Source organism: Wasmannia auropunctata, unplaced genomic scaffold, assembly GCF_000956235.1.
Source record: "Wasmannia auropunctata unplaced genomic scaffold, wasmannia.A_1.0 LD335903.1, whole genome shotgun sequence".
Classification (NCBI taxonomy): Eukaryota; Metazoa; Arthropoda; class Insecta; order Hymenoptera; family Formicidae; genus Wasmannia; species Wasmannia auropunctata.
The window spans coordinates 2,364,710-2,390,929 of record NW_012026987.1 but is presented as its reverse complement, the minus strand read 5'-3'; the positions used below and the strand labels follow the sequence as shown (position 1 = coordinate 2,390,929).

The following is a 26,220-nucleotide window of genomic DNA, read 5'->3' as shown; positions in this document are numbered from 1 at the left end:
CACCCTTGGCTTACGCAATCCGAAGTAATAAAAAGGGACGACCACATGGTGAGAAAATAAGGGCGAGGTCGTGGAGTGGGGGTAGTGAGACGAGAGCGTTACCGATTGCTCCGAAATTAACCAAAAATAGAACAACGAGCGAGGAAGCGAGCGTTCGAGCATCCGTCGGCTTGTTCCCGACAGCGCTCCGGTTGTTCTGCCTCCTCGTACCGGGCGATGATCTATGGCGCGGTGAGCCGCACCGAGGGGGAGCTTTAGGTTCACGGAAAATGTTATACTTCACGTAGTCGAAATGGTCAAAATGTCAGCTATCAGTATTTTAAGATTTAGTGAGGTCTATATTTTCTTCAAGAATACACTCATTCTGTCAAAAGTAATATGACTGCTATTTCTGTCGAAAATAATGTGACGCTATTTTTGAACGTTATTGTAACATGTAAATGTTTGCAATTTCTGCAATTATGTTATTAGAAAGATTAAAATAATTTAATTAAATAAAGATTAAAATAAAATATTATATTATTAGAAAGATTAAAATAAATCGCATCCTAAATATGGAATAAAGTAAAATTCACATTAAATATAATAAGAAAATGGATACTTGAGAGTTATTAAATACATCTCGGGCTTAAGAAAAAGCAAAAATCTCACAAAATTTCTCATATAACTACTGCAGTAGACTTACATTGTCAATTGAGTTTTTATGATACGATTATGCAATTTTCCTCGCTTTTCTAATAGCGAGCGAGCGAGAAGCGATCGAGAGGATGTAGATGAGAGTGTTGCTCTTGAGCGTATCCTAAATTACCCGAAAATGGAGCATCCGAAGACGCGGCGAGAAAGCCTGCCACTTTAATTAATACCTAACCGTGTTTCCGACAGCCTGTGGCTCTGGTACCCATATCGTGCACCGAGATCTAGGTCGCGGTGAGATTAGATGATGACTTCGTAATTAACGAGGATGCCATCTTGCGCTCCCGCGGAAAAAAAAGGCGACCGCGCGCGTAATATAGTTATATATAACAATTAGCGGAGATGACGTTGCATAATAAGTAAAGCGCCGCGGTTATTTCTCCATTTGAAATTTCTCCTCGAATTTTTATCTGTGCCACCTTGAGATACAAGCAGCGGAGGAAGGAAATAGGGCGACGCCGTCGCACTAATGGGCCCTAAATTAGCCAAAAACAAAGCCCTCCCCTAGTTTCACCACTATACCAGCCTGCCGTCGACAACGCCGGTTCTTGCTCGCAGTACCGCGTGCTGATCTACAAGCAGCCGCAGTAGGTAATTTATTTAGAGCACAGCGGTAGCCGGAGAACTTTTCCGGTCGTTCTCTCCAGAAATTTTAGAAATTCGCACGATATATGCCGTTCCGTTCTTTCAGTCTTTCGGAATTCGCCTAGTCGTTTGTCCTTTGAAAATTTTAAAAATTGGAGCGTACACTTTTCCTTCTTTGCAAATATGTGACACTTTGGAGATATATGGGGCTCGACTTAGGAATTGTCTCACGAGCATTTCGACCTTTGCCAACGGGATCCCCGACGGGGGAGCGGTACGCCTAATTGGCATTCCGGCGAGTCCTAAATTAAAGCAGAAATAGGCCATTCCAGAAATGGGCGTACGCCCAGGCAGTGTTACGTACCGCCGACAGCGGAACAACGCGCCAGTAATTTGTGACACGGTGGCTCATGCTAGTCGGCACGGTTTCGTGGATCCGCGGGACACGAGAAAATACATTTACCGACGTCCGGGGTGGCTTTACTTGGGAGATTTACGGACACAGCCCCGCGGGCGAAAGCTCCGTTGCGCCGTTGTCGCACGTTGATTGGACACGCGGTAAAAAATGGAGCGGCTCGATAAGACGAATAGGAGACACGTGGAGAAGTTGACAATTCGAAGGGCGGCACTCTCTCTCTCTCTCTCTCTCTCTCTTTCGTACGCGCTTTCGAATGGTACCTTTATTTGTTACGAGAAAAATCATGCGGTTTTTTTCACAATTGTGAATTCCTTGCAGAATCGGCGTGATTGTCCTTTTCAATTTCCTTCGTTTCCCAATAAGATTCACAAACGAACGGAAGCTCGTTCGTCATTTAATTTCAAAGGCAGAATAAAATAAGAAAATATGGCAAAAATATATGAGCAAGAATATATATGAGCAATTCTTGAAAAAGGCAAAAAGGTTCTAAAAGGCGCATGGAATTTGCAAAATGGAGATCACCATCATCAGCGACGTGGAATTTCCTGTGCACGGACGCAGACACGGACGTCCGTCCAATCATATCGGTTAATATTTGCCTTGCACGCTTCGCTCGTAATCTCAAATACATCTCCCGCCTAACTGGTTCCGTCCGTCCGACCGTCCGCGTCATCCGATCCCCGGATCATTCGACGGACAGTCAACCCCGCGATTAACTCTCCGCTAATGAGCAGCGAATCCGCGTCTCTCGCTCCGTGAATGGCCCCTATCTGAGAATCGATCGGCGAACACCGGGCCAGAAACCGTCCGGTCGAGAGGACAATTTTGGGCAGCACAGTGCCCCGCATTCACGGGCGAGCGCGGTTCTGTGGCAGCGCGCGGACCTCTCGAAGGCACCACTCGTCGCGACAACGGCGGCCCTGTTTTCGCGCGTTTTATCGTAATGCCCGGCCATTATCGACGATACCACGCCGCCAGTATCTCAAGTGTTACCGGTTCCCCCTACATTCGCGCTTTGTGGGTGGCTATCGGTAAGCACGACCATGCTGAACACTCGTACGCCAGAGCGAATTAGGACCGACCGTAGTAAAATTATATATCTGATAGTGGAGTGTCAAGATACCCCTCTCTCTTTGGTTGTAAATTGCTCAGAAAATGGCACTATAAAGCTGGAATCTTTACGTTATGATCTGGATCACATTTGTTTAATTTACTCACGGAAAACGGAAGAAGAACAGCGAGATTTAAATGCTAATATTTTTTTTAAAGAGATATTTACTGTAAAACAATTAAAAAGAAAATACTGGACATTCTTTTTTTGTTAGACATAAAGGCTCTATAAAAAGATTCGAAATCGAAATTCGAAAAGGTGAAACATGAGTTATGAAAATATATTTTTCTATTTTTTAAATGAATTTGTTGATTAATAATTAAGGACATAAAACTGAATTCAATTAGTAGTAAAATCAGTTTTCATGTGGTTCCTATTCAAATTTCGGTGTCGTGAAAGATGTTTCGCGGGAGTTTCTCCGCCATTCGGGACAATCGTGACTCTGTTTTCACGTTTATCGTAATGGCTGTGGTCCATTATCGAGCGTGACGTTCTCGAGTGTTGCGGCGTCTCGCGGCTCGTTTCTTTGTGGGTGGCATCGGCCTCCTTTTCTCGGCATTTCTCCGCGCCGTTTCACACGCTCTCGCGGTTCCTCTCCGTTCCTCTTGTCGGTCGTCGGTTCTCCATATTATTGCGAATCTCCCTGCGAGGCGCAGAACCGTAACCACTGTGCCTGAGCAAAAGCGATCTAAGATTAAACGGTCTAAACTTAAGACCGCAGTCTCTTTTACGAGGAAATCTTTACTTAAAGTCAAATTTAATATCAGAGAAATTTTACATAGAAATATTAATTACATAAATACATGAATCTCGTATATTAAACCTTGTGTTAAATCTTTCATCTCTCTTCTTGCTTGATTTATAAACAGTGCGAAAATATATTTAATTCATTATTACTCGAGGAATTAATATCAAAGTAATTTACTTTGAGACATTGTTATGAGATAGAAATTTTTACCTTACGCTTGATATTTTATATTAATATTCTCATATATGATGATATAATTTTGTTTTTATGAGGTGGAAAAATAGTAAATCTAGTTTTTCGCCACGAGAATTAGCGACTTTAGCTACGGCACTGCGCACACAATCAGAACGCGGAGAACCGACACGGCCGCTCGTAGTTTGTATGCTAATCAGAGTCATGTTCCCTTCCATCCGTACATCCTCGCCGCTATCTTCGTCCACCCATTGCGAGCTCTAACTATCGTCAATTCTATTTTCTATCCCGTCTTAGCTTCGCGCATTCACACTCTTGTTCAGCGCCGCGTTTAGCACCGAATGCGGTTGTCCGATCTCGAGTTTTATTTAGAGATATCGAGATCGCGCGCGTGTTCGACGTAATCGAGAAACGAAAAGCGAAACGGTCGCATTTACCGCAGAGTCTATACGAGAGCAAGTTCCAACCAAGCATTTACGTCGTGAATTTCACGTCGAAATTTATTGGACATTATCGGTTTATCGTTAATCGAATTAGCAGTTATCGTAAAATTATTAGAAGAAAGAATATTATGTAATAATGATAATCCTGTTTAACGGTATAAAAGCAACTCTTCAGCATCGTGATGCTGGAGTATCGTTTTTCCATTACAGTCATCATAAAATTATCAGAAAACTATTTTGGATCTATAAAAAGGAGTACCTGTCGTAAAATAGCACGTCGTCAAAGTCGCGCATGTTAAACAGAAAATGTAATTCGGTAAAACTGGAAAACCCGGTTTATCAACGTTTTACTGCGTAGAATAATGTCACCCGTTGCGGATCCGCGCGAGTAAACCGGAAGAGACGAATTGCGGCGAGAAAGAGAGATAGAAAACGGAAACAAACGCGCGGGCGCGACCGCTTCTCTCGTGAGCGCTTCCTCGCCGGCTCTTTTCCCGTTTCCTCCATTTCCCGACCGCCTTACTGCGCTTTGTCTCCATAAGCCACATTCGGGTCACCGGCACGACGAGGTTGCTTTAACGATCTGCATTGCATGAGCGTTTCGCGTTTCCCTCCGTTCGTCTATCTTTATGGAGAATGTCTCTGTCAAACTGAGAACGTGAGAGACTTTCAGCGGCGTGAGAGATTTTTAAAAGATGTTTAAAAGAAAACAGTTCGACGACCACAAAAATAAAATGATACAAAAATCTTGAACTGTGAATGTCGAATATTAATCATATTAAATTTTTCTTTTTACAAAAAAGAAGAAACACAAGAATTTCTAAATTAGAAAATTCTAATATTAGAAGGAAGGGAATTTGGGATATCATTTTGCGAGTTTATCTTCAGAATATACATTTTATTATATTATTTCCTAAATATTGAATGTGAATAATTTGCCAAGAAAGTAAAGAACATGTCTACTTAAATGGCAGGCAAGAAAATTAATTCAAATTTTGATAAGAATTAAGTACAAAGTTGTATCTCATAAATTCCAAATTTTAATACTGCAGTGTTTAATATTCATTACGACAGGAAAGATATTAAACAGGAGCTGTAAAGCTGATAAGTTTGGGTTACCGCTGTTCCCTCTCTAGAAGAATCCTTCCTCCCTCTCTTGTCTCATCCTTTCAATTCCTTTTCCGCGACATAGTTCCGGATCGCATATACGACGATTGACAAACAAACCCCGGTTATTTTATATAACAAACAAACGAATCGGACGATCGGCTTTACCTTGTTTATGCCTTCGGTCCGTTCCCAGGAAATCCGATAGCTGTTTCTCAAGTAACGTCGAGTTCCAACGAAACTTCGACGTCGCGATGACGATGGCGAGTAAACATGTAACGGCAATGTAATAAACAGGCGAATTAAAAAAAGCCGCGAGGCGGAGAATCAGGTCATCAATGTGAAATTGAATTCTTAATTCGCGAAATCACGACCTGGCATTAAAACTTTTAAATCCCTCTGCATTCTTCTTCTTTTCATTTTTTTTTCATCTTCTGAGGAATTAAATAGAATTCTCCTGTTGGAACAGGAGGGGAATTATAACGAAACAGCCGGAAATTAAAGAGTTAAAATTTCAGTATCACAAAAAAGTAAAATATATCTATCGTATCAGAAACGCGCTCTTTTAACCAGAAAAAAAAACGATCGACTGAATTAAGTCCCTTCATTCGTGTATTTTCTTTTTTTAATTTTATCCTCTCTGTTTACGGATAACGATAAGTTTCGCCATTATCACCTGACGTTTCCACACTTATATCTCTTATTTTCACCTGTTCTCGGACTCGCTGCTTCTCTGCGTAGATAAATACGCTTTCGTGTGTGGATTGCAAACGGTAAATAATATATTTTTCCCACGGGGGATTATCGCCGAAGCACGTTCATACGTATATAACTGTACGGAAGGCAACAATTAGGTAAAGTGGATGCGGCCTCGCTTACACTTGGACGTTACTGTACCTACTTTGACGCGCCATGCGCACCTCTCTTCCTCTACGTTCACGCCGTCGCAGTCATTGCTTGTTAACGCCGCGTCTCCGGGTGTCTTAAAAAAATATATACGACCAGTCCTCCTTCTCCCCGGCGTCCCTTACTCACCCTCGCGCGACGCGACAAGACACCGGCAAGAAGGGTGCGCGCAAGAAAATCGCGGGATGCACTTACGGATATTACCAGGAACACCGACGGGAAGATTGCCAGACACGGCTGCTGCTGGGATCATTAGAATTAAACCCTTCGCGTGTAGCAAAAGGGCGGCACGAAGGCGTGAAATTTAAGTGCCGGGTCTACGAAATCTCAAGTATATGTATTATATAACATGGATAATTCAGTATGTCTAGAAATTGAATTTCATTACAATTTTATAAATCAGTAAGATATTCATTAGAATCGTATAGGCGTCATCCTAAAAACATTATAGAATGCCTTCCTCTTTAAAATTATGAAAAAATTGTTTTCCGACATTCATAAAAATTCGATGAAGATATATTTCTTAATGCACATACTTAATCAAGGGAGAAGATAAAGGACCCAGCAAAAGATTTACTTAAGCTTGATCCGATGGGAGAAAATTCTGTCTGGTTTTGAGAGAGAGAGAGAGACTGGAATTTTTGTTTTCTCACAATCGCAGTTCGCGTTCTTCAATTTTGCAGCGAACTGAAACTTATATGAGGATTCCCGGTCAGTTCGAGGACGATAACGCACTTGAGTAGAATCCCCGTGGTACGTCCCTCCGCGAACGAATCCTTCTCGACTTAACGCACACACGTCGGACACAGGAATCGGTGTCGTATTAATTTTGCATTTGTCGGCGCGCAGGAAACCAACAACAATCTCGAACGTACGACCTGGCGAAGTATCTCCGATAACAAAGAAAAATAACGTGGCCGAGACAAGATACATCGAACATCGAAAATGCTCGCTTCGTTGAATATCCTGCGATAATACGCGTAAAAGCTCTCTTCCCTCCGTCTTTAAGACGTTCGACATCGGATTGTGCGATCATAAGTAATTCATTGTTATTGATTCTTTTACTATAGTTACCGAGTTATGTACAGAACCTTTTACGGTTGTTGACTAGCTCATTTTAGAGACACTTGCGCGAAACCCCCGCGAGTAATCAGGGACGCTATTGTGCGCGCAGCCGTACGAAGAACGTACGGCTGGTGCAACACTTTGCAATGCGTTGCATGCGATATCGCTTGCGTTATATATGCGCCGCTGCAATTTCGTCGGCGATTCGACGAATTAACGGGGGACGCGACGCTGGAGGGATGCGAATGCGAGGAGGGCGCGAGAGGGCACGCGGCTGCTGATTCATGCTCGTTGTTTCTATCCAGACGTGGTCGGAAGGGACAGTCTGGCCCGGTCTATGGATAATTTCACTCGCAGTGTTGGGCCCCTGAATGGGTTATAATTGGTGATGACAGGCCATCAAGCGAAACTGCAGGCATTCACCTAACCGGGAGAGAGGAGGAGAGGGTGAGACCGGGAGAGAAGGAAAGGGAACTTCGTGCTCCAGAAACACGTAGCAGAGAGCCCTTCGCAGGCGTTGACGGAATCTCCGGTGACGTTTCCTCCCGTGATGCGACTTGACACGACACGACGACGTCTGCAAGCGAATCGCGAGCTTTCGAATCGTTTGTATTCACGAGCTTTTAGCTTTCTTTTAGCTTAAACTCTCTTCCTCTTTCTTTTTTGCCACTCGAGGAGCTCTCTGTAGTGTCGAGCTAGCGAACTGTTCGAATCGTCGATCCTTCGAATTTTCGAGTTTTTACAGAGTTGCCAAGCTCGCGAGTTTTTAATGATATTCCGGCCCGCGAGCTCACGCGAGACTCGCCCGATGCCGGATGATCGCAGCTTACGAGTTTAATGAGATACAGAATATAAGTGGCTGGTAGATACGTTCTTCAATTTGCGCGGGACTTAAGCTCCTTTACGAAGATCTCGCGCATAATATGAATACTAATCGATCCTCCGCCCCCGGTCCCCGGGCGGCGGCGCCGCACGCGCGGACTTTATTCCGCTAAATGAATGATCCTCGAGCTTTTCTCTGTCCGAGAAGTTCTTCTTACCCCCGAGCGATGATATCTAACTTTTAACAAGCCGTATTGTCGCGCGCGTATACTTTGATTTGAAAAACGCTTTACGAATAAAATAAATATCTCAAATGCATGTACAATACTTATATAAATAGATAGACGAGATATTCGTTTGATTCTGCAAAACTGTAAGAACTGTTTATCTCCGAACCTAAAAAAAAAATAATAGACAAATCGCTCGCTGAAATTAACCGCATGAGCTCTTACTCATTGTATCACAAATCAATCGTGATTTTTTCAATCTCATTCAGGCTCGCTCCTTCCGTTATCAGCGTAACCATGCTAAAAAGCTGAGAATATAATGAAAGCAACATTCGTGTACCTCCGGAAGCGCGGAAATGTGATGAGCAAACGTATCATCCGCCTCTCTTACATTTTCACGTACAAAAACATATATGCACGCGCATGTTTTATACGGGCAAACGCATGATGATCCTACCTCGCAGTGAAGAGAATCGAGCGCGGGCCCGACGTACCATCGGCGCCGCGGCGATTCAATTACGAAAGTACGAGGCTGATTCTCGACGATAGCTGCTGCACTGCAAACGGGGGGGAATAGACGGCGTGGCGCATCTTGCGCGCGCGATGCGCCAATTCACATCCCGGCTACGTCGCGACGTGATGCAGCACGCCCTGCATGTCGGCCCTCTGCCACCGGCGAACGTTTTGGCGAACGTTGAATGCGCCAGCTGTCCCGCCGTCGTTCCGGCAGTGATATACTCGCGGGCGCGACCTAAGAGGAGAATAATAAAGGGAATCCCGCAGGAGGTGGCTGATGCGAGAGGGCGTATGTTACAGTGTTTCTCATTTATGTAGGCTCGGGTTACCGAGGATAATTAAAAATGGACTCGCAACGGAAAATGATAATCTCAATTCGTACTTGAATATTTTTTATAGATGTTAAAGTTTGAACTGTTAAGTTTACGATCTTCATAATTATATTCGAGCGTTTTTTTTTTTTTAGATTTTTGTACCTTTGAATCTTCAAAGATTCTTCAGATTAGACAGAATTTCCAGATCCCTGCATTTTCTATACTTCGCACTCGAAACGATACCTTTGAGTCGTTCCGATCCAAAGGTATTTCGATTTTCATACCTTCGAGAGTTCGCGAACTTTAAGATCCTTGAGACTTAGAAGAAGCTCGACACCTTTTAAATCTTCGCACCTTTGATCTCGTAAGATTTTTAACTTTTCCGACGGTTACAGCGTATAAGCTTGTGCTTACGCCGTACCGTCGGATCCGCGGATACCCATGAAACTGTGGAGCCCAAGCGCGACGCTCTATTTTGACACAGCGGGCAGACATAACGTCAGACAAATCTACCAAATTTGAATCACGTCGGAGGGGAAATTGAGAAACCCTGTTCGAGAGATATGCGTATCGCACGAAATGCGGCCGTTATCGCAGTCGCATTCCATTGTACTCTCGCAGACAGTGTTATTACCCTAACCGTCCATAATTACGTCATCGTCATTGTCCTCGCGCATGTATCCCCATAAATGCCACGAGCCCTTGGCGCCCTGCGGTCCCTCCGGAGCCACGATTTCTCTCTCTCTCTCTCTCTCTCCCGCTCCCTCTCCCTCTCTCTAATGCTTCCTTCCTGCCTACGCACCGTCGTCAGATTCGTGATATTCGCACAAGCGACTATGCGGCGACGTCGGTTCGCCAACTAACACGCGGCCCCACGTGGACACGCGATGCGCGATGCGTCACCGTTTATCTGCATAGCACTGAGTACCTGAATATCGCAATACATGCGTATATACGCAGGCAATACACACACACACATACACGCGCTACGAGATTCCCGTGCGTCTCTATAATAGATACTCGCGTTTCCACATTACTCGTACTACGAACACACGCTATCGTGCTTCACGACTGCGTACTCTGACGGCGTGATGTACCCCACATTAATAGTCGTAGCCGTCTTGTAAACATTCATTTTAAAAGTACTTCAAACATCTTGGAAATGATCCCACGTCAAAACAGTGACAGAAAATAAAATGCGACGTGATTTCGATCATGAGATTTCGCTCTCCGAGCTTCCTCCAAAAGACTGCACTTGCTCCGAAAAATCTCTTAATTTTAGTTGATACTGACATGAAATTAACAGACTTAGAAACTTAATTGCCAATTAAATACCACGTCATTATTAACGCCGATGACATCGGCGATTGAATTTTCCCTAGAAACGCACTTGACATCTCCCCGAGATTATTTTGCTGGTCGTGGTGCAACGTCACTCCCGAACCAGCCCTACGGCAGCTTCTACAACGAGATAGCGGGTGCACGTGCGAATATAACGCATGCACGCAATACGCGAAGCGTATACGCATAATGGCACGCGGGTCGATTAATCGGCACACACGCAGGCTAATGTAACGTTGCGCGCCAGTTATGCTACCATGTTACGCCGGGTATGCCGACCGCACACTCCGGGTACGCAACCAAGCCGAAGGACCGAGTTGGAGAACCGACATTGGGGTGAACATTCCTGAGAGAGAGAGAGAGAGAGAGAGAGAGAGAGAGACAGCACGCGCGCGCACGTATGTGTGTATGTGCGTTGCGCACCTGACGGCCACGAATTCGCTACCTGCGTATTAGACTGCATTTCGCAAATTATTGGCGCAATCCTGTGTTCAAGACTCTCTCTCCCTCTCTCTCTCTCTCTCTCTCTCTCTCTCTCTCTCTTTCTCTCCCCCTTTGCGATCCCTCTCCCATATTCTCCTCTCCAAACTGGACACAATGCGTTCCATCGGCGCGGCATCGAGTGGAGCATCTTCCGGAATCTCGGATAGATTCCATCGAAGAGAAATTATTTTGGAATTTCCTCGTCTCTCCTCGGCTGAATGCTCTTCCCTCTCTACGTATTGTTCCGCCATTTCTCAATTATTATGCACTGCTGGCTCTTTTTGAGATTGTTTCGTGGTCCGATAGACCGCAACGAAAGGCTTCAAGAGTCGTCGAGGTCGGTTCCTCGGAGAGATAGACAGAAGAATGACGAGAAAAACCTCTGCAATCCGGATAGCTGCTGCTAGTCGTTGTTCGTGTTTTATTATTAATTTTCAGAAATCGACGTACTTGCAATTTTTATTTATTTATGCACGAATTCCCGGTGTAACTTGCGTATCTCATGCATTCGTGAGAACCGTAAAAAGATATCGCGCTTACGAGACAATGTCATACACATATATTATGTTAAGTACATACGAAAGGACGAAAAACTACATAAAAAAGAAAGATAGGAGTGTTGATAAAACATCGCTAATACGGATTGCAATTAATTAAAAGAAAGACAACATCCCGTATGCATATTTGCAATAGCAAATAAATCCGTCCCGTGCCGCAAATGTGAAAGCATATTTTCGCTTGCGCGACGTGCGCTCGTTTAGAATAACGAGGGGCCGTGGAATTAAAAAAGAGGAGAAAAAAAAACGCGCGAGAGCGACAGATGCGCCCGTAGTTTCATAAACGAAATTATGCTAACTACACGCGTTGAAGGAGGCTGGAATCTCTTCACAATCAGACCGATAGGATTTCGCCCTTCGCCTTGTTCATTGCTTTTCTCTCTCTCTCTCTCTCTCTCTCTCTTTCTCTCTTTCTCTCTGTCATTCCTCGCGTCTTACTTCTCTCTCCATAGGCTACGAAGAGAAAATTGGTCGTCCGCGTTTAGAATAATCTAATATAATTGGAACTTATGTTTGAACGAACGTAAGCTGCGATTGCATTACATTGTTCCGGTGAACTTCGCGCTCAACATAGGATTAATTCGTTACAAGCGGTTACAAGGAATCGGTTGCGCGAAACTCGCGCGTATATCAAATTCCGTGTGCGAGTGAGATGCTTAATTTCAGAGCGAGTCGAGATGCGGATTAAGAGAGAACGCATTATAGAATTAGGCATTACAAGAACACTGAAAATTGCGCTCGCAGTATCGAATTTTAATAATATAATGATAATTGAAAACAATAATTTTTAATATTTATATTCGTAGATAATTAACACGAAACTGACGTACTTCAATGATATACGCGGATATTTTGTTTTATTCATATTATACCTGGTAATTTTATTAATTTTCTGCACTGGCGGCAATATTCGATTTCATTATGCAATATTTTGAAAAAGCGGATATTGTATTCTCACGGGCAGAGGAAAGCAAACAATTAACCCTTTACCCCATCTTTATTTTCCAGCGAACGTTTAGCTTGTAAAAGCCGCGCGCCGCTCAGTGATGTTTAAACGCGTAGCGATATTTTCCCACGATAGCCACGCGGGAGCACTAATGCCCAGAATTCGAATAAATTAAGACGCGAAGTGACGCGGCTGTGACGGCTCACGAGGCTCTTAATCACCGTCGCCATTTAATTACTCCCTCACGTAGCAATAACGCAGACTGCACTGACCTCATTTCCTCAAAACATCATCATCCGAAGTATGGCGAACCAGGGCGAACTAATGACGGGGGAAGACCATCACTCGGGGACCGATTGCTCTCCCTTATTCAGCCTCTAAATCGCCTTTACGATCTATATGACGACGCCAATGAATCACCATCCATCGTGATACGTCACGTTTATTAACCTTTCGCGTTTAAGATGACTTCCGTCATTATCGACGAAATATTTTTGTATCTTAATCTTTCAGTAATGTAATATAACTTAAAAACACGTTCACACTCCTTGTAGTAGAGTTTTGTGTACGTGAATTAAATATCTTTTAGAACGTTAGGATTAAAAAAAAACAGATTGCAGTTAAGTTATCGCTCTATACGGAGAATTCGTTGAAAAATTTGCCATTGAAATACATGTACCGATATATGGTGATGATATCGAGGACTCGCTTAAAGTCGAGCGCTCGATTCGATCCACGCATTCCATCCATGCACCGATAAATGAATTTGCGCCGCGCGCGCGAGAGGAGTACGAAAATTTAATTTCCCGCGCGTGGAACATAATCCTTGCTTAGGAAATTGGCTGCTCGATCGCGCTCCTCCGGCTTCATTCCATCCTCTATACTCCCCCGCGATCTTTTGTTGAACCGGCACACGAGAAGCGGTCCTGGTGCGAGACACGAGGGGATTCGCCGCCGCGCTGATCCGACACCGGCCACGCGAAATAAAATAAAACGGATATTAAAACTTGGGCGAGAGCTAATTTCCTCGCGTTTCCAAGCATAATATTCGTTTCCCCTCTCTTCTGCCCGCACTTTTATTCCCTTATCACCGAGTTAAACCATCTATCGGACGAACGGCTCCTGAATATTCAGCGATGATGAGCAGATGCGGCGGGAACGAGACAGAGAGGAAGAGAAAGACGGGAGAAAGGGGATGCATGAATAGGCGACAAAATCAAGTTCGGGATTCGAATTTGACGAGTGACAGTCACGTTCGGACCATCCTGCGGATTAAAGTTTTGCTGGGTTGCCAGTGTGACATTTCTAAAATGTAAACTCGCTTTCAGATTCTAATAATCCTTTAAATTGCAAAGATCACAAATCAATAAAATTTTTAATTAAAAACGGAACGTGTTTACCGAACCGAAAAAGCTCTTGCGACGCACGTGTTAAAAAATGATCTATCAAAATTTGAATTAATATTTCCTAATAAAGGGAGACTAATTTAAATTCTGTCACTGACGCATCGTAGAGTTAAAATGAAAAATGATCCTTGTATCATATTATTCTGTCAAAACATACTGTATAATTACATACGTTTCTTTACGACGAGAAGACTGATATTACTTCGAGAAATCTAAGATCCAACGAAAATATATACTATATATGCTTCATGCGTGCCGCTTTATTGCACGTCCTGCACTTTACGCTCAGGCAAATTGATCGTTCTACCTCCGAGATACCAATAAAACTTTATATTCCGACGAGAGCGTAATTATTTCCCCTCGCTCCAATGGAAAATACAAGTTTGTTCAATGCCATCATTACGGGCTCATATAGCATAGCCAAGACGGTAGAAGCGCGAGATCGATCGATCGGTGCATACCGAGGTATTCTCGGGGTAACGATCTCGAGAAGCATCGGCGAACGGGCCCATCGAAACGACATTAATGCTCGCCGTCAAAGGAGAGAGTACCCGGACGTCTCTTCATCGACATGCTCGCCGAAGTACAATGCACCTGGCCGGAGTGTCTTATTGCGAACCTTCTCCGTGAGACATGGCGAAACTTCGGAGGACGCCTTCGCCCTCGTCTCCGTTTCTAACCACTTTTGAGATTATTACGACGTGCACCTTCATGTTTCGATGTCTCTCTTCCCTCCTCCCTCTCTCTCTCACTCTCTCTCTCTCTTTCTTATTCTATCCTCGCAAAGTTCCTGCCGGATGGCCAGACAGTTAATCACGTCCCGTTTCACTTATTAACCCCCTATTCCATCTTACTTGGTACTTGTACTCAACAACCATCTCCGTTATCTCCTTCTCTTGCTCCGCTATTGGCGCTCCTTGATCCGCCATCTCTCAATATTCCGAATGGGATTAGTTACACATGATTATGCGGCGAAACGTGTTCCATCAACGCGTCATAAAACAGCCTGTCGGGCTTCCACGAGATCCAAACACAGGTACTTCCAAGCACTAATATACATTGTATACGCAAGTATGTAAAATTACGAAAACAATTATAAAAATAGTACTTTTACAATGGAGATGATAAAAATGCGATTTTTTACATTTGTTGTTCATGTATGTAATTTTACATATTTATCTTACAATGCAGATTATTTTTATTCTTCAAAATGGTCAAAGATAAAATTGACAAAACAGAGATTTTTAAGTAAAGAGCATTCTATATAGTTTGTTATGGCTTCAGTAGCTAAGCATTACGCCACTGATTAATTAGCAGGCATTATATAGATTTGCATAAAACGCGATTTTCGAGGCTTAATTCACCCTTGTATTAGGCTTCTCGGCGTGATCTCCTTCAACCCTCTCTCTTTAATTCGCTATTTAACAGCAAGCATCAATGTCCGGAAAACGCAAACAAACAAGAAACAAAAGACTCCGTTATACTCTGAAAGCTCCCTGCGAGAGTTCGCTTGCTTTCCCTCGCGAAACGTTCGCTCATTAGGCAAATCCCACCCTTCCGGCTCATCCCAAAAAAGGCGTCCGTGGCCTCTCCTCGGTCTTAGCATACAAATTTATTCGTAAACTTCCACAATTTAAATGTCCGCGGTGTTTCAATCAAGGGGGCGTCGCCGTTCTCTCCACGCGCGTATAAACAACCACAGGATTAGTTTTCTTTCCGTCGAACTTTCATCAGTTCTCTCTCTCTCTCTCTCTCTCTCTCTCTCTCGGTTTTCCTACTACCTCTCCCTTCCTCCTCCTTTCCTCTCCCTCCTCTCTCGTAACCGAGATATCAACTTTGGGAGATTTTCGTGTTGGCGCGTAAAATATTAAGTAGTCTCGTTTTCATGCCGCAATCAGTTTAGAGGATGAAAGGGGAGAGGGGGCGAGGTAGGACGGGCTCGTGCGGCTCCTTAAGAACTTCGGAACAGCTTCGGAACTCGTTTCGACCTGTGATCCCTGTCCCGCTAGCCCAGTATTTCGTAACCCGTAATTATATTTGCTCATTAACCTCCCCCGCCTCTCCGCGTTCTCGCTCTTCCGCAATGCTTTCCCCCGAGTTTCCATGAGGGATGGAAGTTACCTTCGGGTGCATACACATAATACATACATGCAGAATCTAGCGAATTTTCGAGGGATGGTCTTCAAAATTAGAGATTAAATTCCCGAAGGAACTCTCTCGTAATTACTATTTGAATCTTCCATAGCTTACATTTTTTAATAATACGTAACTTCTCAGAAATAATGTAAAAATACTTTGTGTAGTCTACTTTGAATAATTTTAAATTCCTTTCTTTCTCTCGTAATCGATCACCATAATTAATTAGAATGTTTGAAATTGAATTAAGCACGGTCTTTATACGTGGTTCCTCTTTTGAATGCACCATCGTCTGAAAGGGCAAATGCAGAGAGAGAGAGAGAGAGAGAGATGAGAGAGTTTTGTAAATTACCGTCGCTGATGCCGCGTTACATATTTGTCGGATTTCCAACTCGAGATTGCCGGCTTTACAGAGCATAACTTACGTATCACACTGTGTAGCTGTTAACGTCTCCCCGAGTACCACCCTGGCAAATGGAAACTCCGGGTGAACCGAAACTACTACATCGCGACGGGTTGTCGGTAGTTCCCGGATTCGCGCGCGGTTAATGCGCTCGGCGAAATTGTTTAAACTTGCTTACGTAAATAAAATTCGCGAAAATTCTCGCCCTTGTTCTCATTTTCTCGATAAATGATTTTGATAAACACTCATCTTCCGCCGGGGAAAATGATTACTGATTTATTTTACATGAAATTTTATTCGTGCGGTATAATCTGCAGAATTCAATTACATTCAAAGCGGTTCGCCTCGCAAAAATACATTAATGGTCATTATTAAAATCGGAAGAAAAACATTAATTCTTCCTTCTCCCTCTCGACCCTCTCTGCCATCCGTATGTCTCGCTATATTTTCGTTTTCACGGATTTAGTTTGGAATTATCCGCACATTGTTAATTCTCTCGGCTAGATTGTTGCCGTTCCAATTGCGGAGCCGAGGGGGGCTTTCTGGTTGGCGTTCTGTTAACGTTGCGCAATCGAGTCGCAACGGATTAGGCAATGGATAGCGTATTAATTATATTGTTAGCGGACGATGCGAAGCTCGGCTTGACCGCCGCGGTTTTTCTCGCGGTTTCGCGTTTCGGACAGTGCAAATTTGCGGACGAAACCGCATGTTATTGGTCGCCAACGCAACAGCGGAGCTCGCCCGGGTGGACGTTATCTAGCGTGAACTTGTCGGCGGCACATTTCGGTCATGCACATCCAGAATTCGTTGTGATATTGCGCAAATCGCATATGCACGGATATTTATATCGCTATTTCTGTGTTCCCGACATATTTTTTTTTCTACACGTTCTAAGAAAGTATATAAATAACAGGGTTTTTTTATTGATCACTCGACGCTGCGCATTTTGACATTTTGCTGCAGAAGCGAATTTATGGATAACATGAGACGGCGTTTTTTTCCATACAGCTATTTTGATCCTTTGTGTAGATGACTGAACCATGTATTACCATTTTATAAATTTTATACTTCTTACTATTACACATCCCGAGGAAGAAACTAGCGGCGATAAATCCGGCGATCAAAGCTGCTGTCCTTCGTATAAATAATCGCCGAACTGAAAAGCCCGCTTTTCGGGAAATATAAGAAGCGATAAGACGATGATCCTGTTTTATTGGGACGTAACCGACGTGCCGACGGGGATAACACCGCCGCGGCGTCCCGTTGTAGTGGTGGACTAAAACATCGGCACCCTCCCATTGAGTGCCAGCTTGTTCCCGCGAAGGTTAAACCGCTTTGGCCGGCAAGTACCTATCCGCCGTCAATCGCACCCTTATGCTCGTTACCCTGAAAAAATTGCGGCCCGTAAAGGTCCTCCCTCCGCCTGGTTTCCACGCTGGTCGCCGAGTGCAAGGCCATCGATCCGGCAAGACCATCACACCAGCCGCGGGGAGGGGAGGGGGAGGGGGGTGCAACCAGCCCCGAATACCCGCATATTTTAAGCGCGCGTCATGCACACGCTCCTCGCGCGCGGATTCAACGGTTCTTAAAAACCACTCGGTGGAGGGGAGGGGGAGAACCCTTGCCCCGTGGATTTGCGTTTTTCCACGGGTGAATTTTCGTTGCCATTTCTCTACCATCGAATCACGATTTGCATAATAACGAGAACGCGACGACGCGGGAAAAGAAAAAAAAAAATAAAAAGAAAAACGAACAGAGAAAGGAGGAAATGAGATGGTTCGAGGGAGGATATATCTTCTGATATCTATCTTCCATTTGAAAATTCAAAGAATGATATGTATGAGATGTGCATTCGTAACGCTTTCGAAATGCTTCGCGGTGAGGCGCGCAGACATTCCGCGAGGTATCAAAAGCACATCAACCGTGGCGCGCGCTGCGCGCTCTTAAGCGCTAAATAAGAAAACGCTCAGAGTCATACAAAACGCTCGCAGCCGGTGCGCGCTTTGTAGCCCTGGCCGCCGGATATCGGGAAACGGGGAAGCGTTGCGCGCGCGTCACGGAGATCCGAGCATCGCGCGGCCATCGCGTATCGCTTGGGATAAATCATTTTTTTTTATTCGCGACCGTAAACCCGACCCCCGGATAGATAGAAGCTCGCGTCCGTAAAGGTCGTAAAGGATTTTGGACAGGGCTCGTTCGAAAGGATTGCTACCCCGGGCTACGGGAAGATCGGGGTAAGGATCGATGAGAACCTCGACGGGGCCGTCACTGATAACCGGCCGCTCGCATGGCCGAACCGGAATAATGCTCGCTGTATGCTAAACCCTCGCCGATAAGCGGCCCGACCCCTACGGCGCGATAGCGGCAAAACAATATTCCCTTCCCTCCGCGTAGATAGGAACGAGATAGATTTCGGTTTTACATCGGGCCATCGAACAAATGTACCAAACGGATTTCGGGATGATGCCCCGCGCGATGACGGATACTCTCCGGTAATAACAATGGATGTTTCTGACGACGGTATTTACCTTCGATATTAACTAGGCAGTTTATCGATTGCTACAAACTCTATTACGTCCGACTTCACATCCATTATATCCATTTTTACTCTCCGCTCTATTTTTAGAAATTCGATACAACTGATACAGTTATCTCCCCCGAAGAGATCGGGACGATTCCTAATATATTTTTTTAAAAAAAAGGTATTTTAAAGTAAAATTCGAAATGATGAACAAAAATGATGAAAAGGTCGCGATATTCTTGTTTTCCAATGGAGAGATCTCTTTTAGGTTCATATTTAAAAAATTTTTTTCTCTATCAGATCTAACATTTGAAAGGTATAGATGGGTGAGGTTGGTTGGAAAGCCATTTATCAAGACCGGGGAGGGGAGGTATATCTAGCGCGCATTGATATGCAAAATTTGTAGTTTCGAGAAACTCGCGAGAGGAGTCGGGCGCGCGTGCGCGCGCGTGAGAACGGCGAGTAAACTTCGAGATCCTTAGGTGTGTCTCGGGTTCTAGCTTTATGATCGGTCTCGCGCCTTTGCACGTACGCGCGAGTATCGGATGTGACCCTCCGGTGTACGAAAGCTCGCTAATCCGCTCCTAAACATTCCCACACTGTTCTCAAATCCGCCATAATCTTAAACTCGCTGATTTAAGATTATGAAGTCATTTGTATTTGCGGTGGAGGTTGGCGGAATAATAAAAGAGTGGCTGTTTTCTTAAGATACCTGGTTGTTGTTGAGAAATATATTTATGAGAGCTTGTCCTCTGAATTTTCATGTCAAATTATTATACAGAAAATCACAATTAACAAAGATATAGTAAAACTTAATGGAGTAAAATATACATAATTCTTTGATAAAAATATAGAAACAGCAAATGTAATTAAAATAGGTACCTATACGGAAAGAACGATTTTGTTGGAAGGTCTTGAAAAAATTTTGCTAAATACAGATCTGAAAATAATTCTTGTTGAATCATCAAAATAATTTTGTTGGAAAATCAAAAATGATAAGCATTTTTAACTTTCCAACAAAATTATTTTGATTGTATAATATATGAAAAATAATTTTCAGATCTAAATCCAGCAAAATCGCTCTTTCCGTGTATTAATAAAAGCAAATGATAAAAGTAGGAGAAATAAATACGTCCTAACAAAATAAGATGTACAAAACAGAACAATACATTAATTATCAAATGATTCAAGTAACTTCAAGACGTTCATTAACTAATAAAACTGACAACTTTACTAGTACTTAACACTTTACCGATTATCGACGTTCAATCGCTCGTATTATTCCCGCATCAATGACGTATCAAAAGCGCATTCGGATGACCGGCAGACTGATGCACCGTCACGTGTACCATCCACACACGTGCAGATAGAGTGTGTGTGTGTGAGAAAAGTTGGAGGAAACAGGGAGAAATGTTGCGAAACAGGAAGAACGAGCGAGCGAGTGAGCAAGCGAACGAACGATAGAAGGGCGCGGATGGGGAATGGTAGTTAATTAGCCCGAGTTAAAAGCTCGGCTTAAATGACCTATTCAGCGCTTAGCATCAAGCGAATTCACTTTGGTGCTCCCTCGATTCCACCCGCACGGGGAAGATCCCGAGGAGCACTGCATCGCACGCGCCGTCTACGCCATCCTGCTTCGTTTCGCACTTAGGCCGCCTTTACACTTTAGAAACTTGTCGTATCGTGCAGCCGAAGCGTTAAGCAAATTAAAGCTTAGAAAACGGTATCTTCTACGAGGTCTTGTTATTTAAAAAATATATAAAAAGCTGTCTTGTAGGAATGCAAAGTATATTTTCTCGAATTCTTTTTAAATGAGAAAAATACTAGCCGAAGAAGTAACTTTCTTCAGATTTTTGTCCTCGGGATCTTTTTTGCGTCTTCAATTCACTCGAGAAATTAATTTAATTCCTTCCGCGGACTCTTTTGGGAATCGATGAGGGCGTGAAATCTGCTTGAATCGTCTCCTGCGTCGCGCCCCAGTCCGAGCTTTTCTACAATCTCCGTCGCACTTCGACGACCGCTGCCGTTCCCCGTATCATCGTGACTAAATAAAATCTATTAGGAAATGGAACAGGGCGCAGCGGGCAGTTGTGTGCGAGCGAGTGTAATGAAAAATCTTTACGACGACGATGACGAAGCGCAGGGGGGAGAGAATTGACGTAGCCGGGAGCAAATGCGATATCAACAGAGATATAAAACGCCGAAAGAGTTCCGCTTTAATAGATTACTTAAATTTGATTTATACCTGATTCGAGAATCTAGTGATGTGCGGCAAGTGCACTTTGAGAAATCAGATTTTCGTCATTTGTTAAGGAATTTTGTGGTGTTTACCGTCGAATAATACGCGCATTCGTATGCAAACGCAATACTACACGTGAATGACTCTACTCTTAGGTAGTCCGCGAATATTGTTTACACAATGCCTTGGCAAGTCGGAGCTTTATAGTCGCGACCGCTGCAGTTACGAAGCAGAAATCATCTTCAGCGATTCGATAATCGATCAGGATTTACACCGTACTTTTTCCGCCTTCTCATCCCGTACATTGCGTACCGCTCTCCCCCTCTCGTCCGTCCCCCTCCCCTCCCCCGTCGTCGGCTTAAAAGACGCGGATCTCTCCATTTTCTCAACTCCATCTCGACCTACTGCTGAAAGTGCAGCGCGAGTTGTTAACCTTAGCTTGTGGTTTAATTACACGGGCAAATATTATCGAACTGACGGAGTTAATTAGATAATTAAAACTTGAAGGGTAAACTACTTTGCGAGCCGAGCGGCGCCCCGGTCTTTGAATATACATGAACGTATACATGCAGATACCATCGGAGTCTACCGGCTCTACGTTGAAACATGCAAGACGAAGGATTGCAAGCTGAAGATCTTCCATGTTTGAGGAAATAATTATAAAGAAAAATCGATGGAAGCTTTTTTTTTTTTTTTTTTTCGTGAAGTCGTACTACATACATGTTCTTCATTTTGCCGTGAATGTATCCACAGAATACTTGGAAATTAAATTCGGAAGTTTTTTTTTTAATGGGTATAAAAATATGATTTTATGATGAAAATTTTTACTTTATAAAATATCAGTATTATAATTAATTGCTAAAGAAAATTCTACAATATATATATTTCCACTTCTATAAAAAATATACATATATTTTCATTTATCAAAAGATCTAGCGTGCGGACATCTTGTTTCTTTAAGAAGATTGAACGTTTAATTTATTATTGATCAATCCGAAAATGCTTGAAATTTGCCGATGTATTCCCAAAGTTACACGGAGCAGCAATACTTTTTCTTAATTACTCAGCACAGTATATTTCGCGTGGCGAACTTATATAGGATTAAATAAATTACACGTAATTTCTCTTGTGATTTACGACTATGTGGCGCCAACGGGCACGTTGACGAAGAAATCCCTTTAAAAAGGAGGAATCCAGCGACCGGAGATCAGCGGCCGTATGTTTCCGGCATCATTATCTCCGGTCGGCAGAACTCTCGGGACCCTCGTCAGAGTCGGGCGTTTATACCGCGAATCCTCTCTCGGATAAGTGAATCCCCCCTACAGTCGGACGAGCCGAGTTTAAATGCTTTAGCCAGCGCGATTAACGGAGGAGACGACTGTGACCGTGATGGACAGGTCCAGAGATGCGCGTGTATCACCTTCGGAGGCTCTGCATGCGACGTGCGAAATTTCGCAGCTTACGCTCGACCGACTGCCAGACGTATCTCCTCGTCCGGAACGTGGAATATATACGCCAAGGAGTACGATAATATTTTTCATCAAGCCGCCGTACGCTTGAAATCTCTTTTATCGTGTCGAGAAAGAGTGTGCTTACTGTGCGAAAATACGTGAAAACGACCGTCCATCTTGACTCTCTACGTCGGCTCTTTATCTCGAAACGAGGAACGATGAGCTTATACCCGCTCTCTGATTTTTTTTAAACTTATCTCGCTACCTTTTACGAGATGAATATTGAAAGGCACAATGGCTCATGACCTGGTTTAACAACGCGGATATGGCCGTTCGCGTATATTAGATTTGGTATAATTCAGAGTTAGATTGTTCGCATTCCGCGCAAGATGCGACGCTAATTCGAAGTGAGAGTACGGACCAATTTACGCGCGCATTACGGATGTGTATTTGTACAATCGCGCACAGATACCGACCAAGTAGCAATCACGACCGCGTTATTATGCGCTCGTCGAGCATATGTTAATTCGCGTAGGAGATGATGAATGCGGCGGAGAGCCGTCAGATGTACCGGGTATCTCGAAATTATCGTATTCTCTTGTTCTCTAGTATTAAATATTAAATTTTTGTTAAAATAAAATAAAATCCTTTTAAAATTAAAAATACCGCTATTTGGACTTTTGATTATAAATTCGAAAATTCCCAAAAAAACTCTCCGCATTAATTCGCGACAAATCCTATCGTGATTTAATTGTTTAACTGCTGACAGTTCGATACTTTTATCGATAAAAATGTCAATCGTAAAATAATCACAGGGTGAAAAGAAGTGCGACGGCCCCGGGACACCCTATATACCCTGTAAAACGACGCTGATAGGCAAACGCAGTGCCCGATTCATTAAAGTTTACACCGAGGAAAGCTCTCGAGCGCGCCCACAGCAAAGCGCCCGCCTGTACAAACAATTGCAACGAGCTCCCAACTAATCTGGTGTGTCGACGGAGGCTGGTCGCCGGTAGGGAGAAGAGGAGAGAGGGGGGAGTGGGAGATGAGAGCAAAGTAGAATATCAACATCCTCCGCTGGTCCAACTTGAGGAATTTGCTGCGAGCTTTCCGAGATGGTGTTTCGAATGAAACCAGAAGCAACAAATAGAATCGTCCCGACTGACCGAATTTAACTTGAAACGCACGCGTGTCTGATTTTGCAAAAATTACACGAAAGATGTTCTGAAAAAGTCCCTTTCGTTATTTTTTCTACGAAACATGCAGTTTATATACATTATAGATTATAGCTTAATCAGAAATAGTTAAAGATTTGTTATTGTTCCCATAATAAAAAGAAAACAATACAAATTTAAATTAAATATTATACCGGTATAATAAATTTTGACCAATCTCGTACAATTTCTTATTCATGACCATTTTTATTCTCTAATGAGATATTTTTGTCCCTCGTCTATATAATAACAGCGTTTTTTTTTCTTATCTGTTACAGGCACAAACGGAAAGTGCAAAATCTGCTGCCGTGCAAGAGCGCAGCGGGTGCGGCGGCAGTCGCCGGACGGGGTCGCGTGCTGCCAGACGGCCAGCCGCATCCGGGCCCCGGCCTCGGCGGCGGCGGCGGCGGCGCCGGAGGCGCCGTTCTTTACGAGGACCTACAGGATCACGCGGTGTCGCATTCGCAGCTGCACAATCACCTGCCGACGAGCCACGGCCAGGCGCCGACGATCGAGGTACGAAATTCCGACCAGGCCCACCCGCGGGTCCTCCCGCTGCCACGCGAACCACCGCTGCTACCTGCACGCAGGGAAAAGAGACCGCCGCAGCCGCATCATCTCGACTATCTCGACTATCGCGACCCGAGGTCGATACTGCGTGTCCAGGACAAGCCGTCGCGGGCGGTCCTGGGCGGCTACCGGACGCCGCGCGCCCTTCTGGCCAAGTCGCAGGGGGTACCCCTGTCGATCACCGCCACCGCCCAGTCGTCCGCCGCTCGACTTGTTCCGAGCGGCGCTGGCGCGAACAGTCCGTTACTGCTGCGGAACGAGAATAATCTCCTGCGAGACAGCCACCTGCTGTTGGCTACGCAGAACGCCCTGATCACAAGCCAACGGCCACCCTCACCTCCTACCCCACCCTCGCCCGTGCTCTCCCGCGGAGAATTTCCGTCGTGTCGGGACCTCGACGTCGGTCTGACCGCCGACGGCTATCCGTCTGACGTACGAGTTCCCGCGAGACCCCGTGACTCCGGCATCCCCATCACACCTACCCACCGACCCGGGCTGCGCGCCTCCCCCGCTCGGACGCCGTCGAGCCCAAACGGGCCGACAGGCCCCGTCGCGGTGCCGAGGCTCGCGGTCCGAGAGGAGGACCGCAGGCGGCTGTCGGTAGACTCGGAAGGCTACTCCTACATAGACTTCAAAGACTCGGATCTAGAATCCGCGAGATACAGCCGCACCGAGATCGCGAACAATCCCCCCGTCAATAGCAGGCGGCTGTTGCGATCGGCGACTACGAGGTCGAGCTCGATCGATTCCGACGGCTACTCGTACATCGTCGATTACGGCAGAAGGGCGCCCGGCGCCGCCAAGAGGCTCGTCGCCGACGGCACCGAGGAGGAGGTCTGTCCGCTCTGCACCATGCAGCAGATACACCATCTCCTCAGTCAGCCGGAGCAGGACGTCTACCTGCACGTCCAGGACACGTGACACGTGCCGTCCTGGCCGTCGGTCGACAGCCTCGTGGCGGCGTAGGGGCGTGTAATCGCCGGTTCCATCCCGGGGAAAGTCCCGAAACGCGTTAACCCCGAGGCGGAAGCTCCAACATATCTCTTCGCGAGTGTATCGCGCGTCGGCCAAGGTCGGCCGAGCGACATTCGATTACCGTCGCGTCGTGTGCTATCTTCCTGCTCCACGGCCGTGATGTGATGCGACGCGACGTGAAGTGACGCGACATGACGTGACGTGACGTGACATGACGCGACCCGACGCGACCGCGACGCGACGCGACGTCGTAGCGCAAAAGGGACGCAGCTGTGCGTCTCGTTCTCGTAAGGTTATCGTCGTAGATTATCTGGCGCCCTGCGGATTCCGGCGAGCGGACGGAGACATGGCATCAGGTATTCCATTGACATTGACACTAAAGGCTGTGTGTGCTTCGTGATTCGAACCTTGTTTCCTCTGCAAGAGTGTGTGCTGCCGATTTCTGATTTAACATTTAGTTTGTAATCTTTCTCATAAGCTTTAATGTACTTGTAGTCCCGAGCAAAATTACGAGACGAGGAGGCTTTAATAAATTGCGATAAGCGCATATTATAGCCGGTCAGTATTCGCACATTCAATTTTTATACAGAGTTCTAGAACGCGCGGACGCTAGAATGCGGATGGAAGCGTTAACAATTCACGTGCTTTGAATACTGACTAATTTGACTTGGCGCTATTTATTAAAGGTAGTTCTGAGCTCTGAGCTGTGTCGGGAAAGTTCTGAAAAATTCCGATCACACGATGCTTCCTCACTGGCTTCGAAAGGATTGTTAGCTAGTTTTTTCACATTTCTAGAGAAATGGTAGTTAGAAAAGACGGGCGATTCTATAC

General features: G+C 44.8%; 1 protein-coding gene across 1 annotated transcript in view; it reads left to right on the top strand.

Moving 5' to 3' along the window:
- Positions 1-26,220, top strand: part of LOC105455442 — a 75,835-nt gene that overhangs the window by 34,205 nt on the left and 15,410 nt on the right. Inside the window, exon 3 of the mRNA XM_011698767.1 lies at positions 24,123-24,360. Coding sequence (XP_011697069.1) covers positions 24,123-24,360 — 238 coding nt within the window. The remainder of the gene's footprint in view (positions 1-24,122; positions 24,361-26,220) is intronic.